The 17058-nt window shown below is 35.6% G+C and overlaps 1 protein-coding gene across 7 annotated transcripts in view; it reads right to left on the bottom strand.

Moving 5' to 3' along the window:
* magi2b (membrane associated guanylate kinase, WW and PDZ domain containing 2b) overlaps positions 1-17058 on the bottom strand; it is a 105367-nt gene that overhangs the window by 39001 nt on the left and 49308 nt on the right. For all 7 annotated transcript variants that reach the window (XM_051884420.1, XM_051884421.1, XM_051884419.1 and 4 more), the window contains 4 exons: positions 16044-16163; positions 14417-14632; positions 12098-12317; positions 7823-7902 (listed from right to left, as the gene is read on the bottom strand). In XM_051884420.1, the coding sequence (XP_051740380.1) occupies positions 7823-7902; positions 12098-12317; positions 14417-14632; positions 16044-16163 (636 nt within the window). The remainder of the gene's footprint in view (positions 1-7822; positions 7903-12097; positions 12318-14416; positions 14633-16043; positions 16164-17058) is intronic.

Genomic DNA, 17058 nt, shown 5'->3' with positions numbered 1-17058 from the left:
AACATCAAGAAGAAATGGGGTACATGCACAAACTCACACAGTAATTATCAAAAACATCGCCAGTGGGACAGTTTTTGCCAGCGTTCTTCAGAAACAAGCACACATACATACACGCAGAGGAAGTCATGCATGTGTGAATAAACAGTGTGCAGTAAACATGTAAATCAAGCTCATACACACAAACACCAGGCTAACGTAACTCATATCTCTTCAGACATTGCCTTTCTCCAGTAATTAACCTCACACATGCCAAGAACTACAATCCCATGAAGCATTGCAAAGAGCATATTCAAATTAAAAATGGAGAAATATAAAATTACTCATTTACAAATGTTGTTTTCTTATATAGATATATACACACACATACAAACAGAATTTTTTAAGAGCGCAGAGAGATTGACTCCATTACATTGGCAGCGCTTCATGGGAGTGGGCGGAGCTAACAAGATCTTTTGTCATTGTTTGCTTTTTCCGACTCTCTGATTGGTGTAATTTTCTGTACAGCATCATGGGTAATGTAGTTTTTCCACCAAGAATTCCGCTGTTAAATAAGCTGAAATAATGCGGGCTGACAGCTTCAGCAGAAGCAAATATCATCGATTAACAACATCGTAGCTCACAGTAGTCTGTCTTAAAGGTTTATAAGTTATCATTCAAAATAAATTTTTACTTCTGTAACCTGACTGTTGTACTGTTGTACTCCATAGCAACCACTAAACACTGCCCTAGCAACCTCATAGAACACCCACAGAAAACACTGCAGCAAACACCTGAAGTGCCACCATTCAGAATACCCTAGAAACTGTCTTAAAAAGCCATAGCAAAAGCTCTGAAAACCTAACAACCAATCAGAATACCAAAGGAACTGCTTAGCAGTGCCCTAGGAAACACTCTGTACACCTAGCAACTGCTCCAAACAGCCTAGCAGCCAGCAAACAAATCCCATGTAACCAGTCAGAACCACCAAACAATGCTTGAGGAATTACCTAAAAACCCTTCAAACACCTAGCAACCCCTAACAAACGCTCAGAACTCCCAAGCAACCACCAAACAATGCCTTAATAAACATTTAGTACTCTATAGCGACTACTAATCGATGTCCTAGCAACATCATAGAACACCCTAAAGTCCGTGACACACCAACCTGACGTCAAAGAACTGACGGCGTTCGTGCTGATGGATACAGATTCAACATGCTCAATCGGCCATAATACCTGTCAATGTCCAACTAGTGCAAAAACTCAATGTGAACACCACCAAGCAATGCCCTAAAAACCACTCATGTTAGCAACCACTAAACATTGCTCAATGAACTACCTAGAAACTAATCACCTAGTAACCTAGCAACACTCATAGACACACAGAACACTGTAGCAATCACCTGAAATGCCCTTACATATATTTAGAATACCCTTGAAACTGCCTAGCAACATCCTAGCAACCACTCTGAACACATAGCAACTACTTCCTACACCCTAGCAACCAGCAAACAATGCTCGAGGAACTACTAGAAACCTTTTAGAACACCATCCAAAAATGCCTTAGAAACCACTTAGAACACCCTAAGCAAACACCAAACAATGCCCTAGGAACCACACAGAACACACTAGCAACCAGCCAAGCAATGCCCTGGCAACCACTCAGTACACCTTGGAATCAGAGCAGTGAGATTTCAAGGATAAACACATCTATAGTCTTTGATAAACATTACTGCAAATTAGAGCTGCACGATTCTTGATACATTGAGAATCACAAATTTTGTTTCAAATAGAGATTGCGATTCTCCCAACATTCTGAACAGACGACTAAATAAAATAACATGTAAATTACTAGAAGTTCTGACAAAATATTAATTGCTGCAGTCTCATTTTATTTAGAATGGATATTTAAAAAATGGTTTGAATGATTCAATGACTTCATTCAACTCTGAATGAATCAGCGTTTTTGAACAAATCTCTTGAATTAGCGATTGCCAGTACTTTGTTTGAATGTCAGCTGCGATATCTTGTCCTTTTAACAGTTAAGGGGTTTCCTGTGCCCTGACACTGACAGCGCTAGTGTTCACAACAGTATCAGTCCTTTCAAAATAAAAGTCTTCGCTACTGACTGACTAAGGCTCCGTTTACATTAGTGCGTTTTTGTTTTAAAACGCATAACTTTTGCTATGGTTACGTCCTGTCGTTTACACTACTCCGGCGTTTTCGGCCCTCGAAAACGGACTTTTGAAAATGCTGCAGAGCCTGTTTTAGTTTAAAAACGCCGGGGTTGCGTTTAGTGTAAACAGACCAAAATGGAGACTTTGTAAAACGATGACGTGGCTGCCCCCGTTCGCTCTGCGTATCCTTGACGACCATGTAAACAATAACATGGACGCTGAACTGCAATCTTTGCTGACTTTGTTGTCATTTTTATCAGCCATTGTGCAGTTAAACTCTGCACTTTTTTAATACTGCAGCTGCCTACATGCGCAAGAGGCAACTGTTTAAACTTGTATGCACATGAACAGTCATGTGACATGCGTTTTTGGTCGTGTAGTGTAGACAGAGATAGTTTCTGAAACGCTGTGGAAACGGCAGTGTAGACGAGGATTGTTTTTATTTTAAAACGCCGTTTTAAAACGAAAACACACTAGAAACCACTTAATACACCCTAAGCAAACATCAAACAATGCCCTAGCAACCACACAGAACTCACTAGCAACCACCAAACAATGCCCTGGCAACCACTTAGTACACCTTTGCATTACAGCGGTGAGATTTCATGGATAAACTTTACTGCAAATTAGAGCTTCACAATTCTGGATACACTGAGAATCACGATTTTTGTTTGTTTGTTTGTTTGTTTCAAATAGAGATTGCGATTCTCCCACGATTCTGAACAGACAACTAAATAAAATAGCATGTAAATTACTAGAGGTTTTGACAAAATATGAATTGCTGCAATCTATTTAAAATGTTTAATTAATTAGAAGGGATATTTTAAAAAAACAAATGGTTTGAATGAATGATTCAATGACTCATTCATAAATATACTTGTTTCATCACTGAATGAATCAGCGTTTTTGAACGAATCTCTTGAATGAAAGATTCAATGACAAATACATTTTTAACAGTCACTTGCTGCCACCTAGTGGCGTAACGATATAATCGATACAATTGATATTTGAAGCATTAAGTCACTTTCAAAAGGAGATTTGCTCTATTTTGATCGCTTCCGTAGACATCAGTGTTTATTTATAGTTAACTATAAACTTTCATCCCAGTACTTCTGTGATCATTTGAATAATTGTAAGACAGAAATAACAATACTGTGTGATTGAATAGACTGTTGAAGCCGTTTCATACCTAAACATGACAACTGCTCTCTCTGTCTCAGCGGCAGTGCGAACACAGATTTGAATGATCCGGTGTGATTTTGTCAAAGGTTTAACAGACACAGGCGAAACGTTGTCATTTAGGAATAAGATCGCATGGTGTTTGAATCAAGACTACAATCTTTTAACGATTAATCATGCAGCTCTGCTGCAAATTAAAAAATAAAAATGTAATGTTGCAATTAGTTAAGAAAATGTAATAAAATGTCTTAAACATTTTTCTTTAAAAAAAAGTTTTTTTGTGGTGGGACCAGTGAAAACATTGGCAAGTAAACAAACAAAAAACACAAATCATGCAACTATCACTACACTGACACACATAAAGATGATTAACAGCAAACATGCCCTTCAATCTGCTTTTATATTCATACTGAGTAAAAAAAAAATCATAATAAAGCCATGCTGTGTTCAGATATTCATTTTTTGAGTGAATGGATGCTGAGCTGAACAGAACGCTGGGTTGGAGGAGGTGGGAGCAGGTGTGACGACCGACGAGGTTCTCGCACCTCCCTAGGAGGGTTAGAGCAATCAATTCCCTCCTACACACACAGACCGACCAGCTACACCGCAGCCGCTAATGCTTGACCCTCTTCCTTGCAATCAGACACGAGTCGCATATTTAGGGTTTACATTAAGAACAGACCTTTCCCAGAGGATACAGAACGAGACTCTTATATGTGTCACATACGCAGCTTTAACAGAGAGAGAAAGACGAGTAACACACCAGATGGCGACACTTTCTTAATAGAAAAAAAGTGAGAAGTGTGACATAACCTTGGCTGGATTTACTGGAGCTTTCTTTTAAAGATTATAGCTTGGTATAGAAGAAATTGGAGCCAAATGAATCAAAATATATTCAAACAGAGTTATATTCACAATGTTAAATATTTATTTATCTAATTTATAATAGGTCATATTTATCACTTCTCTTTATAACATCTATATGTAACTCGTATGGAGGCGCAAAACTACATATTTTCAAACCAACTGGTTAGTGTTTTAATAAATAATAAATCATATAAAATACAATAATCTACAATATGTTACCTACTCAACATCCCCTGCATAAGCAAACATTACTGCAAATTAAAAATGTAAAAAATAAATAAATAAATGTAAAAATTGTTGGAAATTATTCATAAATACAACGAACATGGATATAATTTCATGCTCTTAGGCTTCTGATTTTAATAAATAATGAATTATAAACAACAAATAATAATATTCAAAATGTTTAAATACATAATGCTCCCGCAATAATGCAAAACCCCATGATAAGTTAAAAATGTTTATAAATTTAACAAATAGTATTACCTTCTTTAATGCTTTAAATGTGGTTAAATGTACCACATTTAAAAAATATTTAGTTTTTAATAAGTTTGAATATATTACCTACTTAACGTTCCCACAATACCGCAAACCCCCAATCCAGTATTTCAAAATAGTTCAAAATATAAATTTATTCATGTGTCAAATAATACAGATGATTAATGTACCAAATTTAAAAGATAATTTGTTTTTAATAAATAATAAATTAAATAATAATATTCAAAAACCTACTTGATATGTACAGATTATTGCAATTTAATTTTAATAGATTATTAATGTACCCCTTTTAGAGAAAATCCCACATATTTTTATAGAAAATCATGTTGTTGTTTTTTTTATGCAGGACCATTATGGGCCCTTCATGGTTTTAAGACAATGATCTAACCCAGACCACCTTAAATATCTTTTCTCAAGCCTCCTTAAATCAATGGTCCTCCATTGGCAGTTGCCATGGCAACTATGGGAGAAGTCTCTTTTTCAGGCTCTTTCATTCACTGAGTAGCTTATGTATATTTGAGTGCATTGAATGCACAAGTGTAAATATGAGCGTGTGCCGGATGCGTCTTTAAATGTGCTGTGAAATTTGTGCTATCAAAACCAACCAGCAGGGCTCATTAATTAGCAAGCACCGAGTAAATTTTGGAGCGTTAGAACAATGGAAAGATTATTCCATTGTTGCTAAATTGAACAGACACGCCTCTGAAATTACACAAAGATGTTTAAGTGTTATGACTAACATTGATTTTGAAGGCAAAATTAGGTTGACACATACAGATCATCTTTTATCTAGCCTTTGATGGGAATTTATGATGAATCTGTGCCGCCCCATAAGGATCATAATCTAACAGACATCTGAATTAAATTCTGAATCATGTACATGTCTGAACTTTGAAGACAGATGTGGATCAAATTTGCAATACACAAAGTGATTTTTACGCAGCAGATAGTATTGAACACAATGGAAATCAATCATGATTGTGTGTATGAGCTTACGTTGTTGCACAGACCTGCCCAAAAAATAGATCTATGCTGTACTACGGAGAGGGATATTAGTAGTCATGTCACAGAAAGGCATTAAAAGGCCTGTGGAAAGAGATATTGATTTCTCTGGCCCCATTAAATTGCATTTTAATTCAACAGAAGGTTTCAAAGATGGTAGATTTGGGTACATAGAACCACCATGCATTATGAATGAATGAATGAATGAATGAATAGACAACAAACAAACGAATGAAGCCATGGATGGATAGATGGATGAATGAATGAATGCAGGTTAAATGGCTTTATGGATGAATGAATGAACAGATAATCTAATAAATTAATGGAAAGTAGGATGAATGGCTTTATAGATGAATGGAAAAAAGGATCAATCCCTTTCTTATCAATCAAATGAATGAATGAATGAATGATCAAACTAACAAACAAATGGAAAATGTATGAACAAACAAACTAATGTATGAATGGCTTCATAAATGAACGAATAAACTTATAATCGAACAAACGATTGAATGAACAAGCAAACAAATGAAAGGAGGATAGATAGTTAAAGGATGGACGAATAAACAAACAAATAGAAGATGGAAGGTTGGATGGATGGCTGAACAAACAAGCACATGAAAGAATCGCTAAGCAAACGAATGAATAGATGATAGATGGCTTAATGGATGAATGAACAAACAAATTGAGGATAGATGGATGGATGGATGAACAACCAAACAAATGAATCAACAAGCAAATAAATGAATAGATGATAGATGGTTTAATGGATGAATGAATGAACAAACAAATGGAGGATGGATGGATGGATGGATGAACAAATGAATCAACAAGCAAATCAATGAATAGATGATAGATGGCTTAATGGATGAATGAATAAACAACAAACAAACAGAAAGGATGGATGGATGGATGGATGAACAAACAAAACAAATGAATCAACAAGCAATTCAATGAATAGATGATAGATGGTTTAATGGATGAATGAATAAACAACAACAAACAAACAAACAAACAGAAAGGATGGATGGATGAACAAACAAATTAATCAACAAACAATTCAATGAATAGATGATAGATGGATTAATGGATGAATGAAAGAACAAACAAACAGAGAAAGGATGGATGGATGGATGGATGGATGGATGAACAAACAAACAAATGAATCAACAAGCAATTCAATGAATAGATGATAGATGGCTTAATGGATGAATGAAAGAACAAACAAACAAACAGAGAAGGGATGGATGGATGGATGGATGGATGGATGAACAAACAAAACAAATGAATCAACAAGCAATTCAATGAGTAGATGATAGATGGCTTAATGGATGAATGAAAGAATAAACAAACAAACAGAAAGGATGGATGGATGGATGGATGGATGAACAAACAAAACAATTAAATCAACAAACAATTCAATGAACAGATGATAGATGGCTTAATGGATGAATGAAAGAATAAACAAACAAACAAACAGAAAGGATGGATGGATGGATGGATGGACAAACAAACAAATGAATCAACAAGCAATTCAATGAATAGATGATAGATGGCTTAATGGATGAATGAACGAACAAACAAACGGATAGATGGATGGATGGATGGATGGATGAACAAACGAACAAGTGATTAAACAAGCAATCGAATGAATGAATGAATGAATGAATGGAGGATAGATGCTTAATGGACTAATGGATAAACTAATGAATGACTATAAAGATGGATGGCTTTATGGATGGTTGAATGAAAAAAATAGATGGTTTAACAGGGAAAAAAGAAAAAAGAAAGATTAAAGAGATGAAGTGATGCATCAATGCTAAATGAACTTTCTTTTATCCAATCCATTCAGTCATTCATAAACACAGTGTGTAATCATCATGAGCTAGCAGAGTTTGTCTTTCTGGATGTTTCATGAAACCAGAGCACAATCCGAGCATGTCCTGACATCGTGAACAAACGCACAAAATGGAAAACTCCCCCTCAGAATTCATGTTGCACTCTCTCAAGCGTATGTCTCCGGGGGGGGGGGGGGGGGGGATACAAGTAGAGGTCACGACATCATCTCCAAGTGAAAAAAGGAGAAACATACTCACACACACGGTAAAACACCAGTGCACTCACCATCTTCCTCACATTCCTCTGGGGGTTTGGCTTTCTTCGCTAGTCGAGGGTCGAGCCATGACGTCGTTTTGGTATTGTGACTGAAATGAAAAGAATTTTGTAACGATTAATAGTACATATGATAAAGTTTAGCTGCCATGATCCAAATCGGAAGCATCTTTATGTGTGTTATGTCAGCCAAATGTTGGTACAAGCCTCACTTTGAAATGTAAAACATTCTAGACTAGATATCCCAGAAGGCCTCAGCTCAGTCACAGTGGTTGGGGGTTTTCCAGTTAAAACAATGACAATCAATAGTTTTAATAAGTCCCTCGTTTCTCATTAAGGACAGATGGAGGGAGGGGAACATCTTTCTCACTCTGTTACTCTGGCAGATTCAGTTTTTATGGTGATCCATTCATCATCATGATGATTCATGATGGAATTGAAGTTGCACCATGTACTAATGCTAAGTGAAATATATTGAATATTCATGCTATTTTAAAATACTGTCATGAAATTCATGATTTAAAATAAAGAAAATAATAAAATAAAAAAGTATTTATTCATAGCGTGTTAAAGAGTGATAAAACAGATGCTCTAATAGTATTGAGGATATAAATTTCTTAGACAGTAGAGTTGAAAAGTTCTGTGAATCAGTTCAAAATGTCAGTTTCAAGGAATATATATATATATATATATATATATATAAATCTGATTAAATGATCAAAGAGTTCATGGACGTCCACATGCAGCATTTTATATCTATTAAAATGTGTTCTTAAAAAATAATAAATACTGCTTTTTATTACTAACTATTGTAATATTTTGGTTTATATAAATGAAAACAATTCTGTTATATCTTCCATCTAGCATTAAACATTTTACATCGAATCGTCTATGATTGTTGTTTAGATGAAACAATGAAAAATGTATGAAAATATTATTTTATAATTAATATTTAATATAAAAATTATATCATTTATATAAAAGTTAACTGATTAAATATGTTAAATTAATAAAAAAATCAACTAATTTCAGAGGCAAGTACTTAAAATGAATTCCTTCAAAAGATATATTTAACATAACATAACATAACATAACATAACATTAAAATATATCATTTTAGCCAGTATTTCATCTGAGGGTACTTTTTTTTTTGTTGTTGCAAAAACGACCCTAAATAGTGTAAAAATTCATTATATGCTCATATTAAAAATTCAACTCTGAGAGAAGTGTTACTTTTTTAGTATGTTTAGCATTCATGTAACTAGCTTTTCTATAAGACTTGACACTCTTCAGATCAAATGATCAGTGAGAACAACGGTACACCTAGACATGTTTTATACATTTTAACACATGAAAGCAGCAAAAAGGGAAAATATAGTCAAAGACATCCATCTAGCACGTCCACATAGGAAGTGGAAAAAAAAGTGCCGGTAGTGCCGCTTTTGTGCACCGTCTGGCAGTAGTGGTTCTGGCATCCATATTTAGATACACTATTATTGTAGAACTATATAAAAAAAAAACACAAATTCAATAAACGGAGCAATTCCAATAGGGTCCTCACACCATCGGTGGTCGGGCCCTAATTAAAGCTGCAAGCAGCAATGAAAGGACCCTCGCACCCGGGCTCACCGCCACCCGGTGGCCTTAGAAAAACAGTGAACAGTGGGCGACATGCATGTAGGCGAGTAAATACAGGAGAAATATGGTAAAGTCATTTTGACGTGCCACGCTTCCTGCTGCCAACAGGTGGCGCTTTGACTATTACTGAATATTGCCATGTTGATGTCTTCAGGCCAGGACTATTATCAAACGTGAAGTTTGGAGCAGATCGAACATTGTATGCCTGAGTTACAACAACTTCCTGTTTCGTGGCGTTAACTGCATATTTTAGCACTTAGCCAAGTGTTGCATGATTTAGCATGTTTCTAGCATGTTTAGTACTTCATGGCATATTTAAATGTGTTTCTGTGAGTGAATTACAGTGTAAAGCATGCCATTTCCTGTTGCCAGCAGGTGGCGCTATGACTAACTGAATATTGGCATATAGATGTCTTTAGGCCAGGACTCTTATCACACATGTGAAGTTTGGGGCAGTTCGGACACTGTATGCCCGAGTTACAACAACTTCCTGTTTCATGGCGAAACATCGAAATTTTTCAGGCCGCCACAGACAGCGAAAACTCTAGATCTTTGCAATTTAACTTCACTAAGGCCTTTAGATTAGACTGACCAAATATGACGTTGATCTGATTAAAGCTCTAGGAGGAGTTTGTTAAAGTACAACGTCTAGAAATGGCAAAAACTGCAAAACTTTTGCAGGGAAAATTCTAAATATCTCACTTCCTGTTGGGTTTTCAGATTTTGCACCCAGAACTTTTTTGTAGGTATTGGGCTGTTACATCTGTCTACCTAATTTCATACCTGTATGTGAAACGTAGCGCGAAGGGCGTTTAATTGAAATTTTGTAGGTGGCGCTATCGAGCCGTTTTGCCACACCTAATTCTGAAACCCATATCAGACGTAAATTGTTACTACTTCTGACGCGTGTGCAAAGTTTCATGAGTTTTCGAGCATGTTAAGGCCCTCAAAAATGCGATTCATTTCGAGAAGAAGAATAATTGACCGAGCAATTACAATAGGGTCCTCACACCATCAGTGCTCGGGCCCTAATAAATAAAATGTAATAAATACCTTTTTTAAAATAAGCACTTAACTCCGATTAAATGATAAAATAAATAACTAGAGAACTGGCTGACTAAAATCAGCTTGAAAATGCTACCTCGTGATATATACTTTTATTTCATTGGTCAATCGTTGAAGTCTATTCTGATTGGTTGATGACTTCTGGCAAAAATTAAATCCAGGAGAGGAGAATTCTAGAGCAGGAGTCCGTATCCACCTGATGAACCTACTGTCTTTGAATGTGCGAGACTTCCGATTCATTAGTCGCTATAGATAAATAACTAGAAGAATAGCCACTGCGTTAAAATTAGCGTTCTTAAAAATAACATGGGTTCACGAGTGCACAAGAAAGTTTGAGCGCACACACAAATATCTAAGGGAGAGCAGAGCCAATTCATAAGAGAACACTGTAAATTAGAGAGCGCGCATCCAGTTTTTTGCGAGAACGAATTCAGCGAAGGAAATCCGCCTGCGAGCTGAGAGATTCTCATGTATTACATCGATGCTCTCTCGTGTTACAATAACAGGCTCTTGACATTGTCAAGCCATAGAAACTGCCTCAAATTAACTATAAAGAAGAGAAGAAAGTAATGTCTGAAAGCTGTGTGCGCAGGCAATGCCCCATGCTGCCCTTCAGTGCGTTGCCACCCTAGGTGGCTGCCTATATTACCTATGCCAGGATCCGCCACTCTTGGCTGGCATATGCAAACAATTATCGCATTTGAAATTCCTACAATGACTAATCACCCAGACACTGACTCTGAGTGGCAACATGTGAGAAGTGGTGGTACTCAAGAAAAAGTGAAGGTATACTCAAGATTAAAATACAGAAGTACTGCATACCAGTGTTGTGTTTCCGGAGAGTTTTGACTCCCTTTATTACCCCCCCCCACCGCTACCTTATTGCCTAATCCTAACCCCTCCCCCACATCTAATCCTAAAATGAATGGCCGCTTATTGGCATGACACAACAGTAGCTGAAGTTACCTCTCAAAAGTAACCTTTTGTTTCAATTGTTTGTAGGAAAATATCCACTTCATCCAGCACTATTTGTTACTTTGTTCTCAGTTTTCTTAAGTAGCCTATCTTGGTGTTGTCTCTTTGTTTTACCGACCAAGAAAACGCTTCATATGATTCAGTGAGAGTGCGGTCCAAACGAATGTGAATTGATTCAGATTGTTTTTCAAACAAGTTTGGCCAAATCACCAAAAAGAAAGAGCTGACTGAAAAGAATGATTAATTCACGAATGATTGGCATCGCTGGTTCAGTCGACAGAAATACGGGACACACATAATAACTGCTGAAACATCCACAGGGAAAGTGTTTCTAAGGTCTGTCAGAGCGCTCATGGTACGCAAAATGCGTACACCCGTAGGTGCCGCTGATTTTAGCTACATTTCTAACCCTTCTGTGTATGAAGTCCATCAAATAATTTCTAAAACGCAGTCAACTGAACTGCATTAAACTGAGTGAGCTCAATACGGCACACATAAATAATTCAGACATCCGTAACAATCTGTAAAAGAGGACACTGCAACAGGTAGCGCTCCATATGTTCACACCTCTTTCATTATGAAGTGTGCTTTGAAGTGCACTTCACTCACTCTATGAAGTAAACTTCTCCTTTTTCAGTGTAGGCCATCTCCCAGTTGTCTGGCAAAGGGCCCAGTTCGTCATTCTCCTGGGAGTCTTGTGGGGACTTGGGGGCGTCTCCTTCCTCCTCAGGGGCATCTGTGGCGGTAAGGGTGGGAGTCTCAGGTGGGCATGGCTGGACGGGCACGTCTCCAGAAGCGTCTGTGCTCTTGTCCTCATGTTCGCTTGATTCTGTGAGGAAAACAAAAGGAATCAGTGTCAAGCGTGACCTTCTGACTGAAAGACTTGTTTGACAGTAGATTATTAGAAAAGGATGGTGCAAAGAGATACGGTTAGATTAAACAAACAAGTAATGATTGGGACTGTCAAAGTCAACTCGTATTAACACATATTATTTAATTTTTTAACAGCACTAACACATTTATTACATTTATTAAATGAAGACAGACATTTAAATAGTGAAGTATCCTAATGAGTCACAATGCAAATTTTTTTTTTTATCCAAATACCGCTTCTCATATAGTTTAATCAAACCTTTGTGAAAAAGAAGTGTGCTTAAATGTGCACTTGTTGAGTACTTCAAACCTTAAAAGCTTATTTTAAAAAAACTGCTTGCAGATAGCATATTACTTCAAATAAAAGACCATTTGCAATTTCATGATTATGTATCTTAACACACTTAAGTACACTTTTAAAAATTTGTAATAATGTCAAATTAAAAGTTTAACAGTACATTTCAAATGATTGTTTTAATAATTTTTTCTTGCGCTTTAAAGTAGGCTACACTTATTTTGATGTGCTGACTAACATAACTTCGATGCTATATGTAATATATTTTAAATGCACTAAAATCCAACTTAATCATTACAAATGTGACATTTCAAATAAATTTAAATGCATGACATTCAAGTTTCAATAGAAATGACATTAAAGTATATTTTAGTTAACATAAATGCTTGTCAGTACATTCGCCCATACACTTTAACCAAAGACAACCTTAGTAACTTAGAATTGCATATAAAAATGCACTTAAGTCTTACTTAAGTTGGTTAAAAAAAAAAAAAACACTTTAAAGAAGTTCAACTAATAGCATTTAATATAAATTTACACTATAATACAACTTCATTTAATTGCAATTAAGTGTCCAAAAACATTACATTCATTTCACACTTAAGTATATATGGAAGCTTGTTTCCACCACATGATAAAAAAAAAAAAAAAGGTAATTGCAACTTTTTATCTCACAATTCTGACTTTTTTCCTCACAATTCTGACTTTTTTCCTCACTCTTCTGACTTATTTTCTCAGAATTGCGTTATATAAACTCACAATTGCAAGTATCAAACTGCCAAAGTCACGCCCCCCCAGTGGTGAACCATTGAAATTTCGAAACGTTTATGACGTAACGAAGCCTTGTTTACTGAAATCACGTGACTTTGGCAGTTTGATACACACTCCGAACCACTGATTCGAAACAAAAGATTCATAACGCTTCGAAGCTTCATGAAGCAGTGTTTTGAAATCACCCATCACTAGATATTGTTGAATAAAGTCGTTATTTTGTTTTTTTGGAGCACAAAAAGTATTCTCATTGCTTCATAACATTAAGGTTGAACCACTGTAGTCACATGAACTGTTTTAAATATGTCTTTAGTAGCTTTCTGGAAATCTGAAAGTGTTAATTATCTTGCTGTCAATGCAGGCCTCACTGAGCCAACGGATTTCATCAAAAATATCTTAATTTGTGTTCTGAAGATAAACAAAGGTCTTAAAGGTGTGGGACGACATGAGGGTGAGTAATAAATGACAGAATTTTCATTTTTGGTGAACTAAACCTTTAATAGTACTCTTTTTGAAAGTATGCTAAAGTGTACTTTTTTTTTTTACAATGGAACATAGACAAGGAAGAGTTTTTGAAAGAAGTTGCTTGTCAAAGTCCCTCAAATTCCATCTGGAAGCCATCTGGAGAGCATCAAAGAAGTTAGGACACATGTTTCAGTGAATTTCAGCGATTTAAATCAAAACACTGATTCAAAGATCTGCATCAGAAATGCTCATAGACATGTATGCTTATGGCATTTTCCATGTTCTAATGAAAATAACAACTACAAAAAAGGCCACCAGCCCTATTTTTAAGTGCCTCAATTTTTCAGTATGATTCAAAACTTCATCTTGAAGTTACGAACAACAGAAGAGTTGAAATAAAGCACCAGACTCTCATCTGAAATGTCTTTCATTAGAAATGAGTCGCACCAACTATGAAGCCCACATTCATAATTGACTCAGTTGGGTCACTCTAAACTATCTCGGTAACAGTGGTAGGTAGTAACCTGGTGTGATGGCGATGCCGTTGCCATTGACGACAGGGCTTTCTTCCTCCTCTTCTTCTGGTGGCTCAATGCTGTCTTTCTCCATGTTGCTGACGGACTTGTTTCTCTTCCTTTTTCCCTCTGCACTGGGTCGGGCACCGGGCAAGAGTTGGTCCGTCACATTAAACAGCATCGGCGTGGGTTCGGCAGGAGGCTTTGGCGTGCCATAGAAGTTATCTAGAAACAAACAAAAAAAAAAATTGGGGACTTAAAAATGCTTCCACATCTCCTCGGCATGTGAAAAGGTGAAGTCTGACTTTTCAAGTAACTTTTCAATCATGTTTTTTGTTCATGAACTTTGCTGGGGTTATTTTTTTCTGTGTGATATTTGCCGTTACAGCACCCTCGTTCACTGGTGACTCAATCGCTTCATTCAAAATTGAAAAGAAATCATGTGTATCCAGGGAAATCTGTTTAATGATTAAAAACCGAGCTCCTGTGTGCGTACGGCAAAGGATTTATGAATTCATTTGCAGGTCTGTAGAGACAGAAACAGAAGAGGTGAAGTTCATAGATTCATTTAAATTACAGCCTGTGACCCAGAATCATAGACTGGGAGTGGGTTAATTTAAAGTGACATGAAATCACCTCAAACAAGACCACATGAAACCTATAAAATCAATATACCCACAGTTGTGCTGACTTCTATTTAAATATATCCTATTTAATGACAAACACAGTTGTTTTTATTGTGTTGACATGAAGCATGTTTTAATAATAGCTATTGCTAGTCAGAGGAAGATGGTACATTCTCATTCTAGAAAGCATTTGATTGGACAAATATTTGCATATGCAAAATTTTGGTCCATTTATACTGTTCAAAAAATTTGGGGGTCGGTTGCAATGTTTTTGAAAGGCCAAGCTGCATTTATTTAATCAACAATACATTAAAAACAGTAATCTTGTGAAATATGAATACAATTTTAAATAACGGATTTCTATTTGAATATATTAAATTATAATTCATATATATTAAATTTTTGGCCATTACCGATAAACAGCTGATTCAATGATTATAAAAATTTATAATCATTGAATCTTGCTAAAGATTACATTTAACTGTGTTATTAAATTAATAGTGCTATAAATATTAACTTTAAGTGAGTTTTAGGTGATTTCATAGATAATCTAAATGTAAAAATAAGGGAAAAATCCTCCAATATCTGCCGATAATCAAAATGATCCCTATTAAATGTAATCTGTCGAAGCTATAAAATGAAATGTCAAAAGTCTCAAATTTATATTGCTCTGCAGTTTTAGAGTGAACATAAAGTTATTCTCAAAGTGCCTGACTGAAGCTGTTATAAATGATGCTGTGCCTCACAGAATCATGGGAAGGATCTCCTCTCCTCATGAAGAGAAATGAAACCTGCGTCTGAAAGTAGTCCACACACCTCAGTTGGTCCTCAAGAGACCAAACTGCACTAGTTCTGAATACCTTTGCTCAATGTCAAAGACATACACGCTCTCTTTTGCGGTAGCATCGAGCAAATTTAGGAAAATTCATATAACAGGTGTGGCATAAGCTTTATTTCATGTGGTAATGATTTATGGAGATGTGGGAGGTTTATCGGGGAATTTCACTTACCTTCGTACGTTCCACTTTCTAACAAGGCCCCACTTTTCTCTAATTCCATAAACCGCTCAACGCTCACAAAGTTGTAGTCCACACCTGGGACCTCCCCCTCTTTGGGCTGTCTCGTCGTGCCTGCAGACAAAACAACACATATTTTATCACAATGCTGGTAAAAGACCATCATAATCATATACCATGGTATTTAGCCAAGTAAATTTGAAATGTATTTTATTTTATTTATTGGTTTATTTGAATTAGACAGTATAAAAAAAAAAATGATTCCAGCAAAAGAGCTAAAAAATGTGCATTATGCATAAGTAATATAATATATGCGATTTGCATATTTTAATGCAAGATGTAAAATACAACAACATTGAAGTTTAAATTGAAGAATGTTTGACAATTATGAAATATAATTATTCAAAGATACAAAGTGATAAACAGCAATATTTATCTGCATATTTTTTCTATATTTTTTAATGGATTCACTGAAATGGACAGTTGGAGCTTATTCACAGAAATGAATCAGACTGTCATTATCTTCTGAAGTTTAAAGAAAGTTAATGGCCAAATAAAATGTTCATAAAAATGATTACAAAATTCACAACATTGGTTTTTTTTTTTATTATAGGAAAACTGTGAATTGTTAGTGTACTGTATTTTCAGCAAGTCAGTAAGATATTTTTTTTTACAGAAATGAATTTTTACTCGCATCAAGGGAGCATTAAATTGATCAAAAGTGACAATAAAGATGTTTATATTAAATAAATGCTGCTCTTTTAAACTTTTGCTTCATCAAAGTTATCCATAAAAACATTAAGCAGCACAACTGTTTTCAACATTGATAAGAAATGCAGCAAATCAGCATATTAGAATGATTTCTCAGGGATCATGTGACACTCAAGGAATAAATTACACTTTAAAATATATATTTTTTAAAATAAAAATGATATATTTTTGATCAAATAAATGCAGCTTGGTGAGCCTAAGAGACTTCTTTTAAAAACATTAAAAAAATCTTACGGAC

The sequence above is a fragment of the Ctenopharyngodon idella genome, chromosome 24 (genome assembly GCF_019924925.1).
Source record: "Ctenopharyngodon idella isolate HZGC_01 chromosome 24, HZGC01, whole genome shotgun sequence".
Taxonomy (NCBI): Eukaryota; Metazoa; Chordata; class Actinopteri; order Cypriniformes; family Xenocyprididae; genus Ctenopharyngodon; species Ctenopharyngodon idella.
The sequence above is the reverse complement of the archived record's forward strand: the minus strand, read 5'-3'. Positions and strand labels throughout refer to the sequence as shown.